The sequence below is a fragment of the Uloborus diversus genome, chromosome 2 (assembly GCF_026930045.1).
Source record: "Uloborus diversus isolate 005 chromosome 2, Udiv.v.3.1, whole genome shotgun sequence".
NCBI classification, from domain to species: domain Eukaryota; kingdom Metazoa; phylum Arthropoda; class Arachnida; order Araneae; family Uloboridae; genus Uloborus; species Uloborus diversus.
The window spans coordinates 138,641,590-138,663,510 of record NC_072732.1 but is presented as its reverse complement, the minus strand read 5'-3'; the positions used below and the strand labels follow the sequence as shown (position 1 = coordinate 138,663,510).

At 33.0% G+C, this 21,921-nt stretch overlaps 1 protein-coding gene across 1 annotated transcript in view; it reads right to left on the bottom strand.

Moving 5' to 3' along the window:
* Window positions 1-9,580: 9,580 nt before the first annotated feature.
* The window catches only part of LOC129217364 (focal adhesion kinase 1-like), a 52,145-nt gene continuing 39,804 nt past the window's right edge, over window positions 9,581-21,921 (bottom strand). Inside the window, exons 25-28 of the mRNA XM_054851651.1 lie at window positions 17,820-17,887; window positions 17,018-17,194; window positions 15,329-15,409; window positions 9,581-10,708 (exon numbers count right to left, since the gene is read on the bottom strand). Coding sequence (XP_054707626.1) covers window positions 10,313-10,708; window positions 15,329-15,409; window positions 17,018-17,194; window positions 17,820-17,887 — 722 coding nt within the window. The 3' untranslated portion in view covers window positions 9,581-10,312. The remainder of the gene's footprint in view (window positions 10,709-15,328; window positions 15,410-17,017; window positions 17,195-17,819; window positions 17,888-21,921) is intronic.

Sequence of the window (21,921 nt, the reverse complement as noted above, 5' to 3'; positions counted from 1 at the left end):
CAAATTTTAGTTTCATACTTCTCTCAGTCAAGTTTTCTGAAAGTTTGGTAAGTTTTGATGGGAAACTTTGGGTGTTTTGAGCTAAAAAGCTTCAAATAAAATTTGTAGTTCAGAACAAAAGAAATGCTTATATCTTCCTTAATATCAGTGATATTTTCTCGAAAGTCCGTAAAGTAATTGTACATAGTAGCGTAACTAATTTCTGAAATTTGCAGCTTATTCTCGGCTATTTACGATGAACAATGATCAAAAAACATTTTTGTTTCCCAAAATTTGTTGTTGGTCTCTTAAATGCATGGGTGATATAACTTTCAATGGAAAAATGACAGCTAGAACATACCTTTTATGTGACAAAAGTTACAAAGCAATTGGTCTTTTATTTCTCGAGAAATCCTTCAAAATGTAAATTTTTGAAAGAGTCCCAATATTTTTGGTCATATAGTGTAATTATAGGTTTCATGTGGATATTAAGTGTTGTGTGAATTACTTAAGCTATAGTAAAAACTATTGGTATAGTGCAGGGGCGGATTTATGGTCTATTCAAGGATTGTAGCCGTACCAGTACTGTGCAGTTCTGGAAGAAAAAGGTGAAAAGACATATTTACAAATAATTTATAAGTTCAAAAAAAAAAAAAAAAAGGATTGAAACAAGCTTTGGTTTAAAATTAAAAAGTGGGTAACGCTGGTCCATCCTTGACTAACTAACTGTCTAAAATTAATTTAAAGCAAATTTATGGAATTTACTAGATTAAAAATAGTAGCGATTGCTAGTGATTTCTGCAATTCCATATTGTTGATTTCAGAAAATGAGGGTCATGGAGGGAGTGGTCGCCCTGACCGCGCCCCCCCTAGTAAATCCGCCACTGGTATAGTGTGGTTTGGTTAGTTTGAGCGATGTCCTTGACAATTTTCACGTAATTTGGAAGGGTGTTAGTCATTGGATTGAGCTGGGTTACTTTCTTAGTAATTTTGTCAACAGGATCCCAACTTAAATCCACCCCAATAACACATCTCTTTTCCACTAAACTTCCCCAAAAGAGGTAAACATTGTCTACGTCATAGCTCAGATAACCAGAATCGCAACTATATATAGTACGAAAGGCATTCTTTTTTTGTCAAATGAAGAATTGATATATTTGGTTTGTATTTTCAACCCGAAAAATCTTTTACTACTGCTGAAAAGAAAACATAAAATGTTGCTGAGGATGAATTGATATAGTGTGACTCTGATAAATTGAGCATTGACCTTGACAATGAAATACACCACCAGCTCAGTCATCCCAGTCAAGGACTGCAGTTTCGTGCTTATTAGCACTCATCAGCCCGGCATAGGAAGTGCCTGAGCCTGGAGGTGAAAAAACCTCTTAAGGAAGCCAAGAGTGCCAAACAAACTAGTAGCTAATATAGAATTAGCACTAACCAGAGGAGCGATCAAAGCAATGGTTTGGTTCAACTTGAAGATTGAAGGCAAGGCATGGTATTTTTCAGTAAGTTACCCGCCCTATAGATATGGCTAAGGCACCAATCAATACATGAAATACGCCGCCAGCTCAGTCATTCCAGCCGAGGCTTCGAGTTGAATCGAACTATTGCTTCGGTCACTCATCTAGTCATAGCTAATTCTATATTAGCTACCATTTTTTTTTGGCACTCTTGGCTTCCTTAAGAGGTTTCCCACCTCCAGCTCAGTCATTTCCTATGCCGAGCTGATGAGTGCTAATAAGCATGAAACTGCAGTCCTCGGGTGGAACGACTGAGCTGGTTGGTGTATTTCATGTAATTCTGCCTTAGCCCTGGCTATAGGGCGGTAACTTACTGAAAATACCTTGATAATGCTTACCTCCAGGGGCGGACTGGCCAGGTCGGCTAGTCGGGGATCCCCGACTGGGCCACTTTAAGCAATTTTTTATTGAACTTAGTACATTTTATTCACATCAAACATTCTTTAAAGTGTCAGAATAAAAAACATGTAATTCGCATACTCTATGTGAAAAAAGCGTTTGGAAACAGTTTTTTTTTTCCATCCTAAGCAGGGACCAAAGTAAACAGCCGAAGTTCACACGTGCGTATGTTTTCCTCTCATAGCAACTTCCTTTCTAGTTTTTAGAGCTCCGTGGGCCATGGCTTCTGCATTGAAGAAACGAGAGGGGGCCAGAAAAATTGGGGTCCGACGAGGCCTGAAAGAGGGCCCGGGACGCAAAAAGAGCGTTAAAAATTTATACTTGTACGTCTATTAACAAAAAACGAAGGGACCTGCACCATTAGACAAAGCGGCTTCAACCCAGCTATAAATGCTGGGCCATGCTGTGGGGGGGGGGGGGGAGAGAAGAGACCTGGTTTCGAGCCTGAAGGAGGTCCGATCCAAGATTTTTTAAATAAGGGGTGAAATATATGTAGGGACGTAGGGATGAACAAGATAAATGTGAGTCCGTAAAAGTCATTTGTGACGGGCCCCAAAAGTTCCGTGCACTCTCGTAGTATTCACTGGTTGTGACAGATTCAACTAAATGCTGTCAGTTGGCAAGATATTTTATTGGTCTATAGTTAGTTATCGTTATACGAGACTTTTCATCTCAGAATCACATACGGGAAAACATGTCTGGACTACGATAAACTGAATCTGTAGCAGGACAAAATTTCGACTTAGAAGAGAGAGCTTCTGAACATAGGCGGATTTAGGACTAAATTCTATGAGGGGGGAGGGGGAGGCAAGGTTTCAGAGTTCATTTTCAGGATTTTGATTTTAAAAATTCACGGGTGGACAGCAGCCACTTTCCCGCTTCTTATGCCGTCGTACCAAACAAAATAGAAAGTAATGTTTCTTAGACTTCGATTGCAAACAGTTTTCCCTGGGAAACCTCTTTTTCTTGTCTACTATTGCCAAAGAGAACTTTAGAATGTGTTTTAGAAAGGGAAAACTCCTAAATTTCCATCTCCTTCGCGCAAACTCAAAGAAAATTTGTAGTGGCGTTTAGTCTCATTGTAAAAAAAAATAAGAACTCCCAAATCATCTCCTATTTTGAGAACCCCCAGCATCATAAGCGTAGATCTTATAGCTTAAAAAGCATTTCCTAGTTAGAGCAACCACCTCCTCCTCTAACATGTCAACATGTATCTCAAAATTACGTTTTACAACTTGAATAACAAAATTTTCTGGGGACAGTCCTAAATGCGTTTTTAAAGCTTAAAAAATTTTCCAAGGGACTATCTGCAAGCCAAATCATTTCTCTTGCGTTACTACCAAATGAAGCCTGAATTGCGTTTAAAAAAAATGTCTTTTGAAATTGTGTCTAAAATGAGATACCGAACCCAGTGTCAGTTTGGCATGAATTTTAAAATATTAAAAATACTCCTAGGTCTTCTCCTCCCTTACAATACAAACAATCATTTGGACACTTCTGATCCTCAGAGTTCATAGAAAGTGATTGGTGGTATATTTAATGTCCAACTTGAGCGCCAATTAAAGGTCCTTATGACATTGGTATCTTTTGCAATTGCGACATTTAAGACATCACACATCTTTTTCTGAACCAACACATCATTAAATTTTGATTAAATGATATTATAATAATAAATTGTAATTGTCTGAGAAAACATTTGTTCACATTTGGATAAAGGATTTGGATTTAACTCTTAGAACAGTAAATTTACTGTTCAAAAGAAAAAATTCCAAACAAACAACCAATAACACCGCTGCCATCAGCCACCCACGCCGGCTTGAAATTTTTTTTCACTTTGTTGTGTTGCTCCCCCCAACCCCCCGTCTTACTGCCATACGTCTACCAATGCGTAATGCTTCAAAAATCATAGCAATGGGCGACTTTTTCGTCTTTTGTCGGAAATTTTCAATCCTCCCCCCCCCCCCCGGAACAAAATCATGGCTACGGCCTTGCCCGATGCTTCTCAGTTCCATTAGTGTTACCAAGGGTAACTTAAAATTGCATTTCTAAAACTTCTCATTTCTCAGAATGTCTGGGAAGAGCCCTCCACATTCTATTGAAAACAAAGATAGACTAAAATAGACTTCAAATTTCAAAAAAAAAAGTTAAAATAATAAAATTGTAGGGGAACTTCTTTTCCCTCTCCTCAATGTTACCAAAAAATTGGTTTTGACATCAACTTTGAAAATAACGCATGGAAGGGAACTATATAGAACCCCTTCTCCTGATTCTTTTCTCCTTAGGCCTATATAGATCAACCAATTTCGAAAAAATTCCGGGGGGATAACCTGATTCCTCCCTTTCCTCGTGCCTTTCTTATGTTGTCAGTATAGAAGCCTAAAGATGCGCCTTTTCGGACTTATAATCATAGTATCCTTCTTTGAAGGCACATAAAAAATAGTGTCAGTGTTAGCTTTATTTTACGTTTCACACTTTTCTTTTTTTAGAACTTTAAAACTTGATTTAGAAACTTAACGGAAAATAGGAACTAGCGTTAGTTTAATTTCTCTGCTTGACTCGGAAGTATCGAGATCCGGGACTGGTTAATTTAACTTTTTAAACTTATAGAGGTGGATCAAAGTACTCTTTTGCCGACTGGGCCAAAGTCAGCCAGTCCGCCCCTGCTTACCTCTCTTGGAAGAAATAGGGAAGGGTAATTGGAGCTGAGTTGAGTTGGAATACTTTTGCATAACTACTACAAGTAACCCAACTCAGCTCCAATTACCCTCGAAAGAGGTCAGTTTGTCAAGGTTGCTCAACTTATCAGAGCCACACTTTAAAAAAAAAATGTTTAAATAAAAATAAAACTTTACACCGTAGAAAGAGACAATATTACAAGTTAATACATATTTAATGTATGTAAATAAATAACTTTAAGAAAATGAACAACATTAATATTCTAATTAAATAAAAGCCAAAAAAAAAAAAAAGACTAGAATATTTTGCTGCAGCTTACATTTTGTTATGAAGCTGTGTATTAAGTTTGTACAAAAATAATGCTACGAAAATGTCAAAAAAGCTATACAGAAACACAAGTTTTGCTGAAACAAAGAAAAGATGTCATATATATTTACATATAAATGTACGATGCATTGACTAAATTAATCTGCTGAAAGAAAGTCATATTTTGTCAATACAATGCAGGTTATATGAAAATAATATTTCAGTTGAAAATTAAAAATGGAATATTAGCTTTAAATGCATACATTTCTATACAATTATGTTACACTGAATTTTTATTGGGGCCATTTCTGCAAAATTTTGTTTAAAGTATAAGTATATTTTAATGGTCATTCAATAAAAATATTTAATAAACATGTATTGAGCATGTTAGATTTGTTCAAAAAAAAAAAAAAAGAGAGAAAAGAAAATTTTAGAATATTACACATTAAAAACAGTTTAAATAATATCTTAATGACAATATCAGGCTTTTAGTTTTCTAGATATATAAAAACGCCAAGTTTTTTCTCCTTTTTTTTTTTTTTTTGAACAGACTTAAGCTTTAGGAATAAACTAGTTTAAATGTACAACACAAATTATAATTACGTAGTTTTGGATTTTCATTTAATTTTTTTTTTTCATTCCATATTTCACTGGTTTTTCAAGATCAAAAGTTGAACTGAGTGAGACAGTTTCAATGTTCAACATTAATGATGCTTTGTAATATTGATTTAGTGGTTACATAATGTTTCAAAAAATAAACATTTTGATTACTATTGCACCAACTTAACTTTAATTTGATAAAATTCTTGAAAGCGCAGATAAAATCAGATCTAGGTTAACAGTAAATGAACAAAAATTATAAGAATGCAAAACACTTAAAAGAATAAAGCAAATATTCAAATACTATCAATGCCAAAAATTTACCAAGTAGTAAATTTTTATGCATTTTAAATTACTTTTAATTATACAAATGATTTTAAATTTAAAGAGAATAAAATCATTCCTTTAGTATTGTTTATATTTACAAATTTGTCACATTGATTATTATAAAAAGAAAGGTGAAAGCTTTTGATGAATGGAATCAAGTATTTGTGCACATATGTGAAAAAGTAAAAATTACTATTACACATTTATGTAAACTACTGGGACTAGGAAAAATAAAGCATAAATAACGTATAAAACACATGGGAAAATCAACATTTTTCAAAGACAAATGCATTAAGAAATCAAACATTTGTATTTTAACCAGGTTATTTTTAAACTTTCAGACACAAGTCATTAAAAAATCTCAAAACATCAAACTTCTATCAAATGTTCAGCATGAAATATGTCTGGTAAATTTGAATTTTGAGATTTTACTTATTGTAAGAATTTTTTTTGAAATATAAAAAATTTTGCTCATACTGTATCTCAGTAAGGAAAAGTAATGGCATCACCGGAACACAATATCAATAAAAGTGAAAAATAAAATCGGTAAACATTCATATAATTGAATTTATATAGGATACACACAAAAGAACTAAAAATAATTTTACATGAATTGACAGTAATATTCTGCAGATCAGGGTCAGCAACATATAAAAAATGTAGTGGCCATATACATGAAATACACCGCCAGCTCAGTCAATTCCAGCCGAGGACTGCAGTTTCGCGCTTATTAGCACTCATCAGCCCCCGGCATAGGAGTGACTAGGCTGGAGGTGGAAAACCTCTTAAGGAAGCCAAGAGTGCCAAACAAACTGGTAGCTAATACAGAATTAGCACTGACCAGACGAGTGACCGAAGCAATGGTTCGGTACAACTTGAATTCTGAAAGTGTCCATATGTTTGTTACTGCTAAACTTGAGAAGTAGGTGATGGATCTACTTGAAATTTTTACACAGCGCTCCTTTTGAGTAGAGAGTGCCCAACTTTTCATACCCAAAATTTTAAGCATTTTGCAAGGATCAATTAAAAACGTTTTTATTTGTCTAAATATTTACAGGGTAACGGCACCAGTAACAGTCATGCTTAAGACATCGCTCTCAGATTAACTCAATTTTCGGAGCCTTTTAATGTATTTAGACTTATTAAACTATTTTTCTCTCACGCAACTACATCTCATCTAACATTTGGCTGCTTCTGGATCCTCTGAATGAGTTAATTCTATTTTTAGTTGCTCAATTTCGAAAAAAAGGTCGACTCCCAGTTACAGGCACCAAAACAATCTGATGATACCCAGTAACAAATGGAATGAGTAATGGATAAAAATCCTTTTTTCTCTTCAAAATGTGCAAAAGTTTTTTATTTTTAGAACTGAAGCTTTATTAATTTGAATGAACATGAAACACCAGCTTAACCTTCCACCAATGTCTTGTAAATACCGACTGGCTTGCAAAATTCACTCTGATAACACTAGATGGTTGCACCATATTCATGGGCCACAGCAACATCAGTTTTACCGACCTAAAATTCTTATTATTTAAATCTGAACTTATAGATGTCTGTTACTGGTGCCATTACCCTATGTGTTTCTGCCCATTGTTAAGGTGAATATCTAACAAAGGACAATAAGAAATTCAGCGCTTTCATTACTGTGGCGGGAAGGCATGTTTTACTTTTTTGCATTGTTGTGATTTCTACAGTTTCATTGTACAAGCTTCTTTGGTTTCCGCTGAAAATAGAGCACGAAAAAAGGGTCTATTGTTAATATGAGACACGGCTTAAAAATTATACTGCCCAACATGCCCAAGGCATGTAAAAATTCCGATCGGGCATGAATCTTTTACCCTTACATGTCCGGCCGGGCATGTAATTGTTTGATCAAATGTTTTTTCCTACAACTTGATTATTTCGTATTTATTGAAAAATTACCGTATCCTTACTTGGGAGCTCAAAATTTCTTTCAAGCCCTATTGCAAAGATAGTTTGCTGTTTCGGGTTTGCACAAAAGCGATCCTTCCAGTTATATAATTAAAATATTGTTAAATTTAATGACAGCTTATTATGTACTATTTACTCAAACTATTTTTGAAATGATTTATGTAAAAATAATTTGTCTGATTAATGCTGTACGACAAATTTAAATGCTTTTATTGATATAAAATAAGGAAAACTGGGCATGTAAAAATTTGGGCATGTATTTTTTAGACAAACATCCCCGGCAGGCCATGTGAAATTTTAAAAGATTTTTCTAGCCCTGATATGGGATCCAAAACGCGTTTCTTCAAATATAGGGGCATAAGGGATATGCATTATTGAATAAATTCAAAGCAAAAGTTTAAAAGTTCACAAAAAAAAAAGTAATCCAAAATTTGTGAACTACTTCTAAAACTCATAGTAGCTAAAACAACAAATGATCTAAATAGAACAAGCCAATAATCATAGAATCTGAAATAATGGCTATTTAATACAGAAACTCTGCAATAATAATAAAATCATGTATAACATATAAAAAGCAACAGTCTTCACATAACTGATTGTAATCAAGTATATAATAACAATATAATATCTTGTTTTCAACATTAAAAATAATTATTTGAAAAAAAAAGTTTGTGTTAAAATAATTATACCTAAATAAATATAAAATAAAAACCTTAGTAACATTAAAAATAAAATATTTCTAAACAAATGAATACATATGAAAAGCATTACCGCTTAAAAAGCATAGAATGCAATCAATAAAAATCATGATATCTATACAGGAAGAAAATACATCTATTTTGCTTAAAATGTTAAAAATTATTAAGGTTTCTATTTTAGAAAATCCAATGTATTTATTTCTTCACTATCTAATCAAATATTCATAAGACATCAAATAATTAATGGAAAATGTTGTTACCAAATCATATTTTGAATAAAATATTGACATTTAAGCAAATGCAAGATTTTAATAATTCGGTAAAAATGAATAAAAATTACTCTATAAAAATTTCTAAAATTTTTAACCTAGGGAAAAAAAACACATTTACCTAATTCATTATTCTTCATAAGCCATAAATTTGAAAATGGATATTTTGTGATCGGGGGAAGCTCTAAAAATTTTTTAAATATTAGTATAGTTATTGCTCAATTTTAAGAACCTTTTATTAACAAACGCTCATGATTTTACGAACTATTCAGTCCCAAAAAAATCTCCCACTTAAACAATGTAATTTTTCATCCTTTTTTACGCAATCAACGAGTTTGTAGAAAAGGAGCCTGGTCCTGGAATTCTTTCCTAAGAATTTCAGCACCAAAAACAGGAAAGAAAAATTCCTTTCATTTAATATTCTTGTAATATTGTTTCTTTCATCTAGAACTATGACAATGGGATGTTTTTTTTATGGGTAATTTTTTAATGTAATAACAGGAATATAATTCAGGCAGCCAACTGCCAATAACTATTAGCTACAATTTTCACTTAAAATATGCATGAAGAAATGTTTAATACACAGATCATCATAATTAGAAAAAAAAAACTTGCTAACAAGTATTGATGGGTTAGTATGGATTTAAATTGTAAGTAATTTTAGAAGGTATTTTAAGAAAAAGAAGAGTCTTACACATTTGTACTGTAAAATATATCTCCACACCTAGTACAACACTGCCACATCTGCAAAACCTACATTTCGAGAAAAATAAATTTAAATGTAATGCGCCTTAACCTAAATTCTTATAGTAACACACTGACACATCTCAAAAATAAGGTTAGATTTTTTTTTTCATTTGTGGCTGTCTTGCACTTGAATATAACTAATAAATATGCACCAGGACATGTATATAACACAAAATCGACAATTTTTGACTTGTGGCGGTGTTGTATTAGGTGTGCAATATATATTTTTTTCCCCAAAATTATATTTGCATAATATGAGAAAGACGATGTAGTTGAAGAAAAAAAGAATTTCATCTTTTACAATAGGAACTATTATAAGAATATTGAAACATCTTTGGCATTGAATAAACATTCTTAAAAATATCACACAAGCAATGGTGACAATGAGAAACACGTAAGATTTCTATGAGATAAAAAGAAGTCATAATAAATTCACTTGCAGAGAATGAAAGATGGAAATATTGCAGTTTTAAGTGAACCGTAAAAAAAATTCTTTTAAAAAATAAATAGATAAAAATATAAAGAAATTCTAACAAAACACAACACATTGCTTGGAAAGAGTCAAGCAAATCAACATCTAAAATAAAATCAAGCAAAAATAAAATCTACAGTATATCAGAAAATAGTGCGAATGCAAATCAAGTTTTTACGCCATAAAAAGGGGGAAATTCCTATGAAATAAAATTATCTTTAAATATCTAATAAAATTCATTAAATATTAGACCAAAGAATATACATAAATCTAGACATAGATACATATGTATAGATATATGCAAGACAAAGTATGAACTGTATAAATTTTGTTCTGGTTGAGTATTTTATAAACTCTGAAAAATACTGAAGTAGTTAAAAGCTACGTTACGAATTCGCCAGCTTTGTTTTCTTGTGTTTCAGATGTGGCTTCACAGTCTCTTTCTCTAATAGCAGTTTCTGTCTGAATATTATAATATGACGATTCAACAGGTTGATGTACAGAATTATCAACAAATGAAGGGCTTTCATCCGTAGGGGGTGCTACAGTTCTTATAGAAAAAGATTCATCAGGTCCAAGTCCAGAGTGTACTCTTGCTCTAACTGTTGCCACGGTGTCAAGGAGATTTTTTGCATTTACTGCAATCACATGAGCAGCAGACAGCATGTGCTTTCTGTATTCCCCATCAAGAGTTGTTTGTGCAAATCTCTGAGCTTGCTTCATTGCTTGAACAAGATTAACCATATCTTTGCTCAATACACTATGAGCCATTTCAATCTAAAAGGACATAGAATGTTTATAAAAAAAAATAATAAGATGTTTCGCATTATTATAAATATTCTTATACTGCCTATTAAGCAACAAAACACTTATTTTTCATTTAAGCATCGTTTAAACTTGAAATATAAGCATATTAGATTTAGCTAAATGTGGACCAATAATTGAATGAATAGTGATCATAAAGGTTTAACTTTTTAAAGGATTAGAAACAATTACATAAAGATGATCACAATCAAAAGTTAACTCTTTTAAGATATGCCTTTTTTTTTCCTTAAGTGGGCAGTATTAAAAATGTTTTCTGAAAAGTAAACTTCCTACATACAGATGGATCATCTGCATAATAGTCTACAAATGTTTTCATACAAATGGATCTTTCACAAGTCTACAAATGTGTTCATCAACGACTTTTTTCTGACATACATGTTACACTTTTTCTTTGAAAATGTGTGAATACTCGAAATTATTCAAAAAATTCTTGCGAAAGTTGACTTAACAATTCGATAGAAAAACCATGAAAAATGTCAAGAATTAAAATATCTATTAAATCTTGTTTTGGATTCTCAAGGTAAAAAATTGTCAGGATAAAATAATCAATAATTTATACATTACAAAAAATATTTGTCGAATTATGTTAGTAGCTTTCCCACATTTAGGAAATTTGGCACAAAATTATTCAGATCCCAAGTTTGGACCTCAGAGTTTTTTCAATTTTTTTTTAAAAATTAATTTTGACTAAAATTTCACATAAATTGCCGATTAAAGAGATGAAACGTTTCTCACACCCCTTAACACTCTATGTCATTTTTAAGAACTTTTTTTCCCCTCACAAAAAGAAGTTAGTTCAAATTTTCTTAACAAGAACAAGAATTTATTAAAGGTTTCTAATTTAGCAAAAATCCAAGGCTTAACTCAATTCAAGTACAAAGCTAAAGATTTACCAGATACTAGGGCTGGGCGATATACCGAAATGTATCGATATATATTTATTACTGCGGTAACAATATTCAGATTTAAATCTGTCCGATGTATCGTCTGACCAGACTTAACTAAGAACTAATTGAAATAATGACTTAAATATGCATATTTATTCATAGTTCTTTGTGCTTAATGAATGGATCATACCTGACAACTTTTCCAGATTTTCCAGAAGTTTTACGGATTTTCATGTCTTTTTCCTTTGTTATGATTAAAAGCAAAATTTTTCAGTATTTTCGTGCTTTGCAGAACAAAAAAATTGTGTCTCGCCAGTTTTGGAGCTAAGAACACGCCAATGTAGCACCGCACCATGTCTAAAGCCAGGGTTGCTGTAAGAGGATTCACTTGCTTCATTCAGAAAGAATCCAAGAGACGGTTGTTCCATTAGATGAAAATCATTCCGGAAGTGTAAGCAGTTTTTACTAGACTAGAGATTTGAGAACTTCGAAAATGTAAGTTTCCGTACTTAAAAAGTAAATCCTTTCGATCTGTTGTTTTTCGCGCGTCTGATTTCAAGGAAATACCGATTGTATTGTTGAAATTGAAATTTATCGAAGCTACCGGGGTTATATCTTTTTCGTTCAAGATCTGATATTTCATTTGATATGACTTATCAAACATAGGTTGTGGAATTGGGGTAGCATATATTAGGATTTCTGGTTCTCTGCGAAACATCGATTGTCATAAAAAACCGAGAATAAATTTGCATTTCTGAACTTGTATGGTTTTTGCAAATTCTGATTTAAGGTAGAAAATTTTAATGTGCAGATGATTTAAATATGGGTGTTACCACCCTTTCTCGAAAGTTTATATGGCACCTTCCTCCCCTCCTAAAAATGATATTCTCCAATAATGAGATCTGTTTCACAAAGACTTGAAAAATTTCATGTACCCTTTGTAAAATTTCAACAATTTGGTCCGTGCTTGTGAGACCCCCCTCACTGCATGAGCGGGGGGAGGCACGTTGCAGCGAATATTATTGAAAAAATTACAGAAATATTACTTATCGAGAGCTTTTATCAATTGCATATCTTAATATGCATAGATATATGTCCAAGTGCCCCCCCCCCCCCAAAGATGATCTCAATTAAAACGACCCTCCCCCCACCGCCGAAAATAAACATGACCTCTCATTGAAGAGACTAAAATCCGTTTAAAGACCCTTCATTAATTATTTCAGTGGTAAAGTCTGTCTCATGCTCCCTCCCCCCCCCCCCCCCCCAATGTGTGTGACGGGCACTTCTACTTCAGCTATTGTTATTAGAATAAATAAATGAAATATTTACAGATCAAGATTTACAATGACTTTTCTCTACTGCAGATCATATAGCTAGGAGTGCCAATTCTCCCCAAGTGCGTTGCCCCGCCTCAACTTTACCAAGCCTCCCCCCAAAAAAACAAGATCCTCAAAAAAAAAAAAAAAAAAGAGGCTAAATTCTTTCGAAATAACATCTCTGATTCTTTCAGTTACATAGTCTGCCTCATGCCCCCTGCCCCACATGGGCATATCCCTGCTTTAGCAATTATTATTGGGATAAACTACTTTAATATTTAAGCTTTCAAAATGTGTGAGGGCTTCTCTCTATTGCAGATCTCAATATATAAATAATATAGTTAGGGAAGCATATCCCCCCAACTGCGATGACACCCTTCAATTGTACTAAGTGTCATTCCCCCCACCTCATGCCCCCCTTCAAATGGGCACCCCAGCTTTATCATTAGAATAAATTGCTGGAATATTTACATTTCAAGATTTTTGTAGGTTTTCTACTATTGCAGATCTTAATATAGAGATCATAATGCTAGGGCTGCCAATCGCCAATAAGTATGATGCCTCCCCCTCATTTTTAATTTTATGGAGCCCCCCCCCCCCCTCCACCAAAAAAAAAAAAAAGACTCCCTACTTAAGAGACTAAAATACTTTTAAAATAAGTTCCCTGATAATTTCAATGGCATAGTCAACTTCAAGACCATCCCCTCCCCCCACTGAATGGGTACCCTGCTCTAGGCATTATTATTCGTCTTAATTGCTGGAACATTTGCTTATTATGATGTTTGATGACTTTTCTGTATTGCAGATCTTATAATGTATGTGATGTAGCTGGGGTGCCAATTTCTCTCCCCAAGTGCGGTGGTGGCTCTCCAAAATTTTATCACCCCCCCCTCCCTACCCTAACAAAAGAAAAATGCCACCACCTTTTTAATGGATTAAAATTCTTCTGTAAAAAATTTAATGGCATTGTCTGCGTCATGACTTCCCTTCCCCCTGCAAGGGCTGTTATTCTTATACATTGCTATTGGTATTATTATTTGCATAAATTCCCCTCGCCCCTCAAATTTATTGCACTTCCCCCAAAACATGAGCTTTTATTCAAGTGACTAAAGTCCTTGTAAAATAACTTCTCTGACAATTCAAATTGTATACTCAACATCAAGACTAAAGTCCTTGTAAAATAACTTCTCTGACAATTCAAATTGTATACTCAACATCAAGACCCCCCTCTCCCCACAATGGGCACACCTGCTTTAGCTATTATCATTCCAATATATGGATGGAATATTTTCTTTCAAGATGTTCACTAGCGTTTCTCTGTAGCATATCTTAATATGTAGATGATATAAATAGGGGCGCCCATTCCCCCCCCCACGACTGCAAAGGCATCCCTCGATTTTACCAAGTCACCTTTTCCCTCAAGAATTGCGATCCAATAATAAAAAGACTTAAATTCTTCTAAGGTAATTTCTCCAAACATTTCTGTGGTATAATCTGTCTCATGATTCCCCCCCCCCCCCACACTGACACAAACACATGAAAATCCTTGCTATATTATTAGAATAAACTGCTAAAATATTTATTCACCAAGATGGCCAATGGCTTTTCTTTGTTGCAGATGCTTATGTAACAGGCTTTGCAGTGTCCCCCCCCCCCCCCCACCATAAAATGTTGAATTTAAGGACTTAAATATATCGATATTTTGAGAGCGATATATCGCATCATTAAAATTCTGATATCGCCCAGCCCTAATAGAGACCGCAAAATTGACAAGTACTTTTCAAACGTATGAAATGGCCAGATTTGCTGTACAGGTACTCAGTACCTGTACCTGTGAAATTTGGTATTGAATTCTAGGATGATTGCACTTCAAAAAAGCAAAGATTTTTTTAAAAATAAATTTGTTAGGCATACTTTAATAGTTCTTTTTTCTTTGAGTGGGATCAGGATTCTCATTGTTCAAATTACAATGATTGCTTTAATTTAATTCCATTTTTTACTAAAGAGAGCAGGCTTTTTATTTTGTTTTAATTGTAATGCAAATATTAATTTCATCCTTTCTAGCAGATGATTTCAATTTTTGCGAATTAAATTAAATTGGGTAGCAATTTTTGCAGATTGGTGAGCATTAGTGAGAAGCCCTTAGTAATAATAATAAAAAAATGTGTTTCCCATTTTCTGGATAATTTCATATGGATTGAAACATTTGCTTATTAAAAATGATTTGAGAAGGATTTTCAATAGATTGTACAGAAACCTTTATATTTTAAGAAGTAAAATGTTTACATTTCAAAAAATCAAAAATATGTTCACAATATTTTAAAATCAAAAGTACAAATTTTGAGTTTCATTCTACAACAATTAGTTACCTCTTTATGTGACCAAGAAGGCAGTTGGGGAACAAAATGATCAACAGCAGCAAGCAGACTTCGAAGCTCAATCCCAACATTCTACAAAGATCGAAACAAGAATCAAAATACTCATTCATTATGACTGAAATTTATATTAGGCTTAACTTGTAAACAGTGCTAAAAACATATATATGCTTATAATCAAATCCAAAATAAAATAAGAAATCAGACCCCGAAGTGGTTTTTTGAGGGGAAAAAGTAGGAAATAAGGAATCAAAAATTTTAAAAGTAGGAAAAGTAGGAAAAAAATCACTCATAAAAGTAGGAAAAAATAGGAAGAGATAAGACTACACACATGTCAAGACAACTGACAATCATTAGTATGAAAAATAAACTGGTGGAAACAAAGATATTAATTACAAAAATATGAAAATAAAATCCAAACAAAGAAACACCTTTCAACAATACAGTAATAAAATTTTTAAGTGTGAAAGAATAAAATGCAATACAGCGATTGCGAAAAAATAATAATAATAATAATAACTACTATTTTGGAGCAATAAAACCATTTTTTTTAAAAAGATTTGTTTTGTGAAAAACGAAAACATTCCTTCGAACATCCATTTATCATTTGAAAATACTAGCACTTTCAGCTCCTGTTGTCGTAAACTATGATACGCAATCAAAGCAAATATTAAATTAGTTTTAGTTAAAAATAATCAGCAACTGACATGCATTCTTGCATGTCAAATGTTTGAATTTGAAAGAAAATAAGGAAAAGAACTGAAAATGCAGAACTAAAATAAATTTGTTCTTAAATATGGGACATAAAATCTTTACTAATATTATAAAGAGAGAGTGCGGATTTTTGTTTGTTTATATGTTCGAGGAAATCTCCGGAACCACTGTGCCTATTTGAAAAATTCTTTCACTATATAAAAGGTGCTTTCTTACTGAGTAACATAGGCTATAATTCGAAAAAATCCAATAAATAGTTCTTTTTTTATTCAAATTTAGGCCCAAATTTCACGTAAATTGCCTATTATTGGCTATTAAAGGGGTGAAACATTACTTGCACATATTAATGTTATATATCGTTAAAAAGGGTAGAATTTTCTGCATTCTAAACAATTTATTCCAATGCTCTAACTTAATTATGGCGGGAGTAATTTGCGTTTTTAGATCGAACTTTTTTAGGCTTAGCTGAAATTTAGGCACTACTTTCTTTATTAAATCTATCAATAAAAAGTTAAAGAATTGTCCCACAGTTTTCTTTTCGACAGCATTGGAAAAAGCGAGATTTTTTACTCCAGATCTCTCTCGACCTTTGGTCGAAAAAATTACCTTCTATCTTCAAGGGAAAAAAAGTTATAAGCCTTTTTAAATCAATTTCGAAATATGTCATTTTGATTGAGGTTGTCAACCATTTTATTTTCGCGTTTCCATGGTTACGCTTTTAAAATCCATCTTTCGCATTTTAATGGATTTGGAAGGGTAAAAAACAATTTCAATGGCATCTTTTTCTACGCCTATGATTTGATACCATACAAAAAATTGGACAAAATTTTAAAGAAATATCTGATTTAAAATTAACCAAAAAGTCTGACACTTTTAACATATTCCAAAATGATGAGCAAGAGAAGGTTTCATATTAATACAAAATAGCTGTACCATAATGAAACATTTAAAGTTTTGGATCATTCTTACCTTGACCAATTCTAAGTAATCAGCATGTTGGCCTTTTTGGACTCCTTGTAGTAACTGCATCACTGAACGAACAACGCTTGTTGTACATTCGTAGATCGGATCACTACCATGACTAGGGTTCAAAGGTTGCGAAGGTGACAGAATTGAAGCACCAGGAGTTTGTGGTTTTGAAGAAGACTATAGAAAACAATATTACTAAAATCATGACAAGTGTTTTTTAAGAGAGTTCATTTCAATACTTCTATGATGAGAAAACTTTCAATAAATTTTAATAATGTGTGTTTTAACGATGGGCCCAAGAATAGTGCAACTACTGCTTCCAAAATTATGCATGATAAATAAATACTCGTAAATGAATATATACCCGTGAGGCTATTGTATATGTATATTGATCGACTAATTATAGGAATCTAATGTTTATATTCTTAATCCAATGCTAGCTTTACACGCATAAAAGTTTTGCTATTACAAATATGGTAAATTCTCTATCTAGAATTTGCATAGAGTTCTTTTTTTTTATTTAATACAGTGAGAAACAGCATATAAAAATTTTAACAAACACAAAATATTTTTAATTCTGTAGTCTTTAATAACAACATTTTCCCTTGCACACATCAACAAAAAAAAAAAGTTAATCTTTTAAAAGTAAAAAGGATTAGTGAGGGACTATTTTAGAGATGTAACAAAACTGTAGAGAGCTTAGTTAAAAGTTTTAGAAATATTTAAAGAGAAGGGAGAAAAAACAGTATTTTAGTAAACTACATGAATAATTTTTAAACTGCTCAGAAAATGCTTTACTTACAGCTTCATCAGAGAAAACATTTTGTTCAGGATAACCATTGGAAAGTTTTCTTTCTCCTGGTATTGAATCTATAAAATAATAATGATTATAAATAACCTAAATATTTGACAAGTAAAAATCTATTGCCGTGTGCAGGTAAACGGCAGTATCTGCAGGAATGAGTTTGAGAATATTTGAAGAAACGTGTTTTTAATTCAATACTAACAATAGGGAAATGTTGGAATTAGATGTCTTTTTCGCACCTTTTTTTTCAGCGGAAACCAAATAAGCGAGCTTGTACAATAAAGATAACTTACAATAGAAGACAAACATGAGAAAAAAATGAAAAATTTGCAGTTACTGCCCTTTACCTGTACACAGCAGTATAGTTCCATTTACTTTTTAAAAAATGCAACAAATCTGAAAAACAATGAAAAGAAATTAATGCATAGCCAGAGGCGTAGGAACTTTGTAGAAGTAGGGGGAGCTGGGACGCATTATGAGAAGTGTCTGGTATGTAAGGGGCAGAAGCAGTGGCCCCTTAAAATAATTGGTGGGGATGGGACTTTAATTTTTTTTTCTACATATGAAATTAGCTTCGAAGCTTTCATCTCTTTTTTATCTTGTATCAATTGTTTGTGGAGAGAATGAGGTGATAAAACTTCTAGTTTTGAAAGAAGGTCAATTAATACTCAATGATGAGCACGTAGAAATAGATGAGTTTCGGGGATCCTCCCCCGGAAATTTTTCAGAATTCTTGTCCTAAAAACGAATTTTTAGGCGATCTTTGGTAATGTTGAGGGGAGAAAAGTTTTGAATAACTTCCCTGAAAATTTTTCGAAATTAATGTCTTAAAAACGCGATTGTATACCATATTTGTTGACTTTAGTGAAAATACGACTCGAAGGATTGTACTTGATCGATTTTTCGAATCGATTTACATCTCCCGCCCAATATTTCGATTTTGAAGTCTTAAACGTAATTGTAGACAACCTTCAATAATGTCAGAGGAAAAGACTGTACTAGGGCTCTACTTTGGAAACTTTTAAACTTGAAGTCCTACTAGAGAGCGTTTTTCAATGGTGTTATCAGAAAAGGTTCAGAGGTTCTTTCTCGTTAATTTTTTCGAAATTGTAATCGCTAAAAACACGCGACTGTGGATCATATTTGTTGGCGTTAGGGGCCCAGCAATTTTTTTTAATTGAAATCTCAAAAACGGAACATTACATAATCTCCCATGTTGTTGGATGGCAAGATATAAAGGGACTCTCTTCCGCTAATTTTCAGGGAATCGGAGCCTTGAAAACAAAATTTGAGGTGCTCTGTAATAATTTTGGAGGAAAGGGGAGGCTTCGACAGCGTAGCATTTAGAAGAATTTCTTATTTTCTGAGAACTAGAAAAAAGCAAATAGATAAAACAGGAGGGCGGAGAAACAGAACGTTGGAAATGTGTTAAAATGAAGTGTTTGTTATATATTATATTGTTCAGATAAGTTTTTGTAAAAGTCTTTGATAGAAACTATAAAATATTAATATAATAATATTGTTGCGTTTTTTTTCTGCAATAGTAGATGAAAAGTAACAATGTTGTCATGAAAATATATCTGTAAGTGACGAGAAAACCGTAATTTAGAAAGCAAAAAAAACAAGAATAATTGTAACTTCGTAAAGTATAATCTGAGGAGTCAGATAACTTAAAATGAGATAAGTTTTTGGAAAGTTGAAATTATTTGAACAAGTACAAACAACCTTAGCAATCTTTTTTAGTTATGTCTGGAGCACCCATGGTATTCATATTTAAATGCCAAACTGACTCATCACCCCCAGCTTGCTAGACACTTAATCTTTTGTTCCAGAATTAAAAAGAAATTTGCCCAAAAATCAAAAATAGGATGTTTTTTCTAATTTGTGTGGTCTTAAAAATGTATTCTAGATTATCTTTGTTAATGCTATAGGGTGAAAAAGTGGCCTGGGAGCGTTTTCCTCGGCATTTTTCGAAATTGAAACTTGAAAAATTTTACATTTTTTCTCTAATTACGTTAAGGAGGTTGGTATTTTAGGATTCTTCTTGGAAATTTTTCAAAATTGTTGTTCTGAAAACGCAGTTTTTCCAGAAATTGGTCGAAAATGAACAATCTAAGAAACGCAGCTGTATGCCATCTTTGATATCGTTATGAAGACAGGAAAATTTTCCGAATTGGAGTTTCAAAAACAATTTTATTTGACTTTTAATGATGTTTGGGGTGAGTTTTCGGGTGCTTTACCCCAGTAATTATTTGAAAGGTAAGACCTTAAACGAAGTTTAAGATTATTTTAAATTATATTGGCGGAGGTGGAGGGGCTGAAGCTCATTAATAAAATTTTCGAAACTTGGATTAAAATTCTGCTGAAAAACAAAAACCCATTAAAACGATTATTTGAACTCCCACCCTTTCCCTCATTACCACGCTGCTTTATCCAACCAAGCCAATGTGTCTTCGCTCTCAGGTGCTATTCATTTCCAAAATTATTTGAGTGGTTTGGTTTTTCCATAATGAAATTTTCAATTTCTAGCCTTATATTTTTATCTGTTTGAAATACAAGCCTTTGCGGCCTCCATCAATAAAAAAAAAAAAAAAAAAAAAAAATTTTGAATTTTTTGGTAGTTCAACTTATTAGTTTTTACACTTTCTTTTGTTTTAGATGTAATGTGTCCAGAACATCGCGATAAAATTTTCGTTTAATTTCGCCTTTTGTATTTAAACACTTAGCACACTAGCAATGGTGTGACTAGTCATGACATTTTTAAATCTCGCCTTACTCTGTTTCAACTTTTTCTCTAATTAAAATGTATTTTGGTGGCACATATATTTTTCTCTACTTAATCACTATTTTTCATGATGATATTTTTACAAAAAAAAGAAAAGAAAAAGAAAAAAAGAAATTTAAAAAATGCTGGCAGCCCCTATGAAGTTATGTTTATTTACGTATTCATTTTTTACTTGACTGACGCTTGTCATAGACTTGTACTAAACACTGAATACTTTCTTTTCTTTAAAAAATGTTCGAAACGTTCGTTTCAGCGTTCCTCAGAGGTAAATCATAATGCATAACCTTGCTTGGATGTTCCTAAATAATATTCAGAGATTGCATTTGCTTTCAAATTTTGCAGAAAAAACTCTTTTCGACACTTTTATTCTATTTGTTCACTTATCATTTCTATTACATGTTCTTAAAATCGTAAAGGTTTCCTTTCTGCTTTTTTTTTTTTTTCATTACTAATATGAAATTGGTGACGCCATTTCAGAAAAACTGGGCGGGGGGGGGGGGGGGGGGTAGCAAAACCTTTCTTGGTGATGGCTCTGGTGTTCCCCCCCCCCCCCCAAAAAAAAATGTTTGGTTATGCTACGCCTCTGACTGGTACTGATTTTCGCAGGCCGCCGAGTAGAGTCCACTTTCCCGCATTTCGGCAATCAAGAGTGTTTAAACAATGAAAAAAAAAGGTGAAGGTGAATTCAAGTGCACTGACCACTCCGTCTGCTCGCTGCTTTTGTTGCTCATTGGGTAGAAATTCCGAAATTCCCAAAAAAGGCAGATCACATTTTTGAAATCAGGTTTGAGGTAAACAATGTACGGCAAAAAGCAGCAGTGCAAAAATTTTCCGGGGGAGCTAAGCCGGTCTGAAATTTTTCCAGGGGAAGCTCAAGCTCCCTCAGCTCCCCCCGTTCCGACGCCTATGTGCATAGCTATATTCTAGACTAAAATCACATAAAATAAAAAATTTAACAAAAAAATGAACACAGAAAGAATTGCTCTTTTTTTTCTTTTCTTTTTTTGTCATAATAATGCATAATTGCAACTTAGTTGGACATTCATAGTCTGTGCTTGATTTTCAGTTGAAGTAACCAGAATGAAGTTTTAACATTTTAATCAGATACTAGCAGATTATACTGTCATCCACCTGGATGAAAATTTTATACACTGAAAGAAAACAAGTGGATTTATCAATAACTCAACTTAGACCAGTACTGGTAATATTGAAAAGCTGTAAAGATCATTGTTTTCATCTGTTATCTTTTAGTTAAGTTCTTCTGATAAAACACTAACAGAAAAATTTTGTCATTGTTAATTTTTCTTCCAGAGA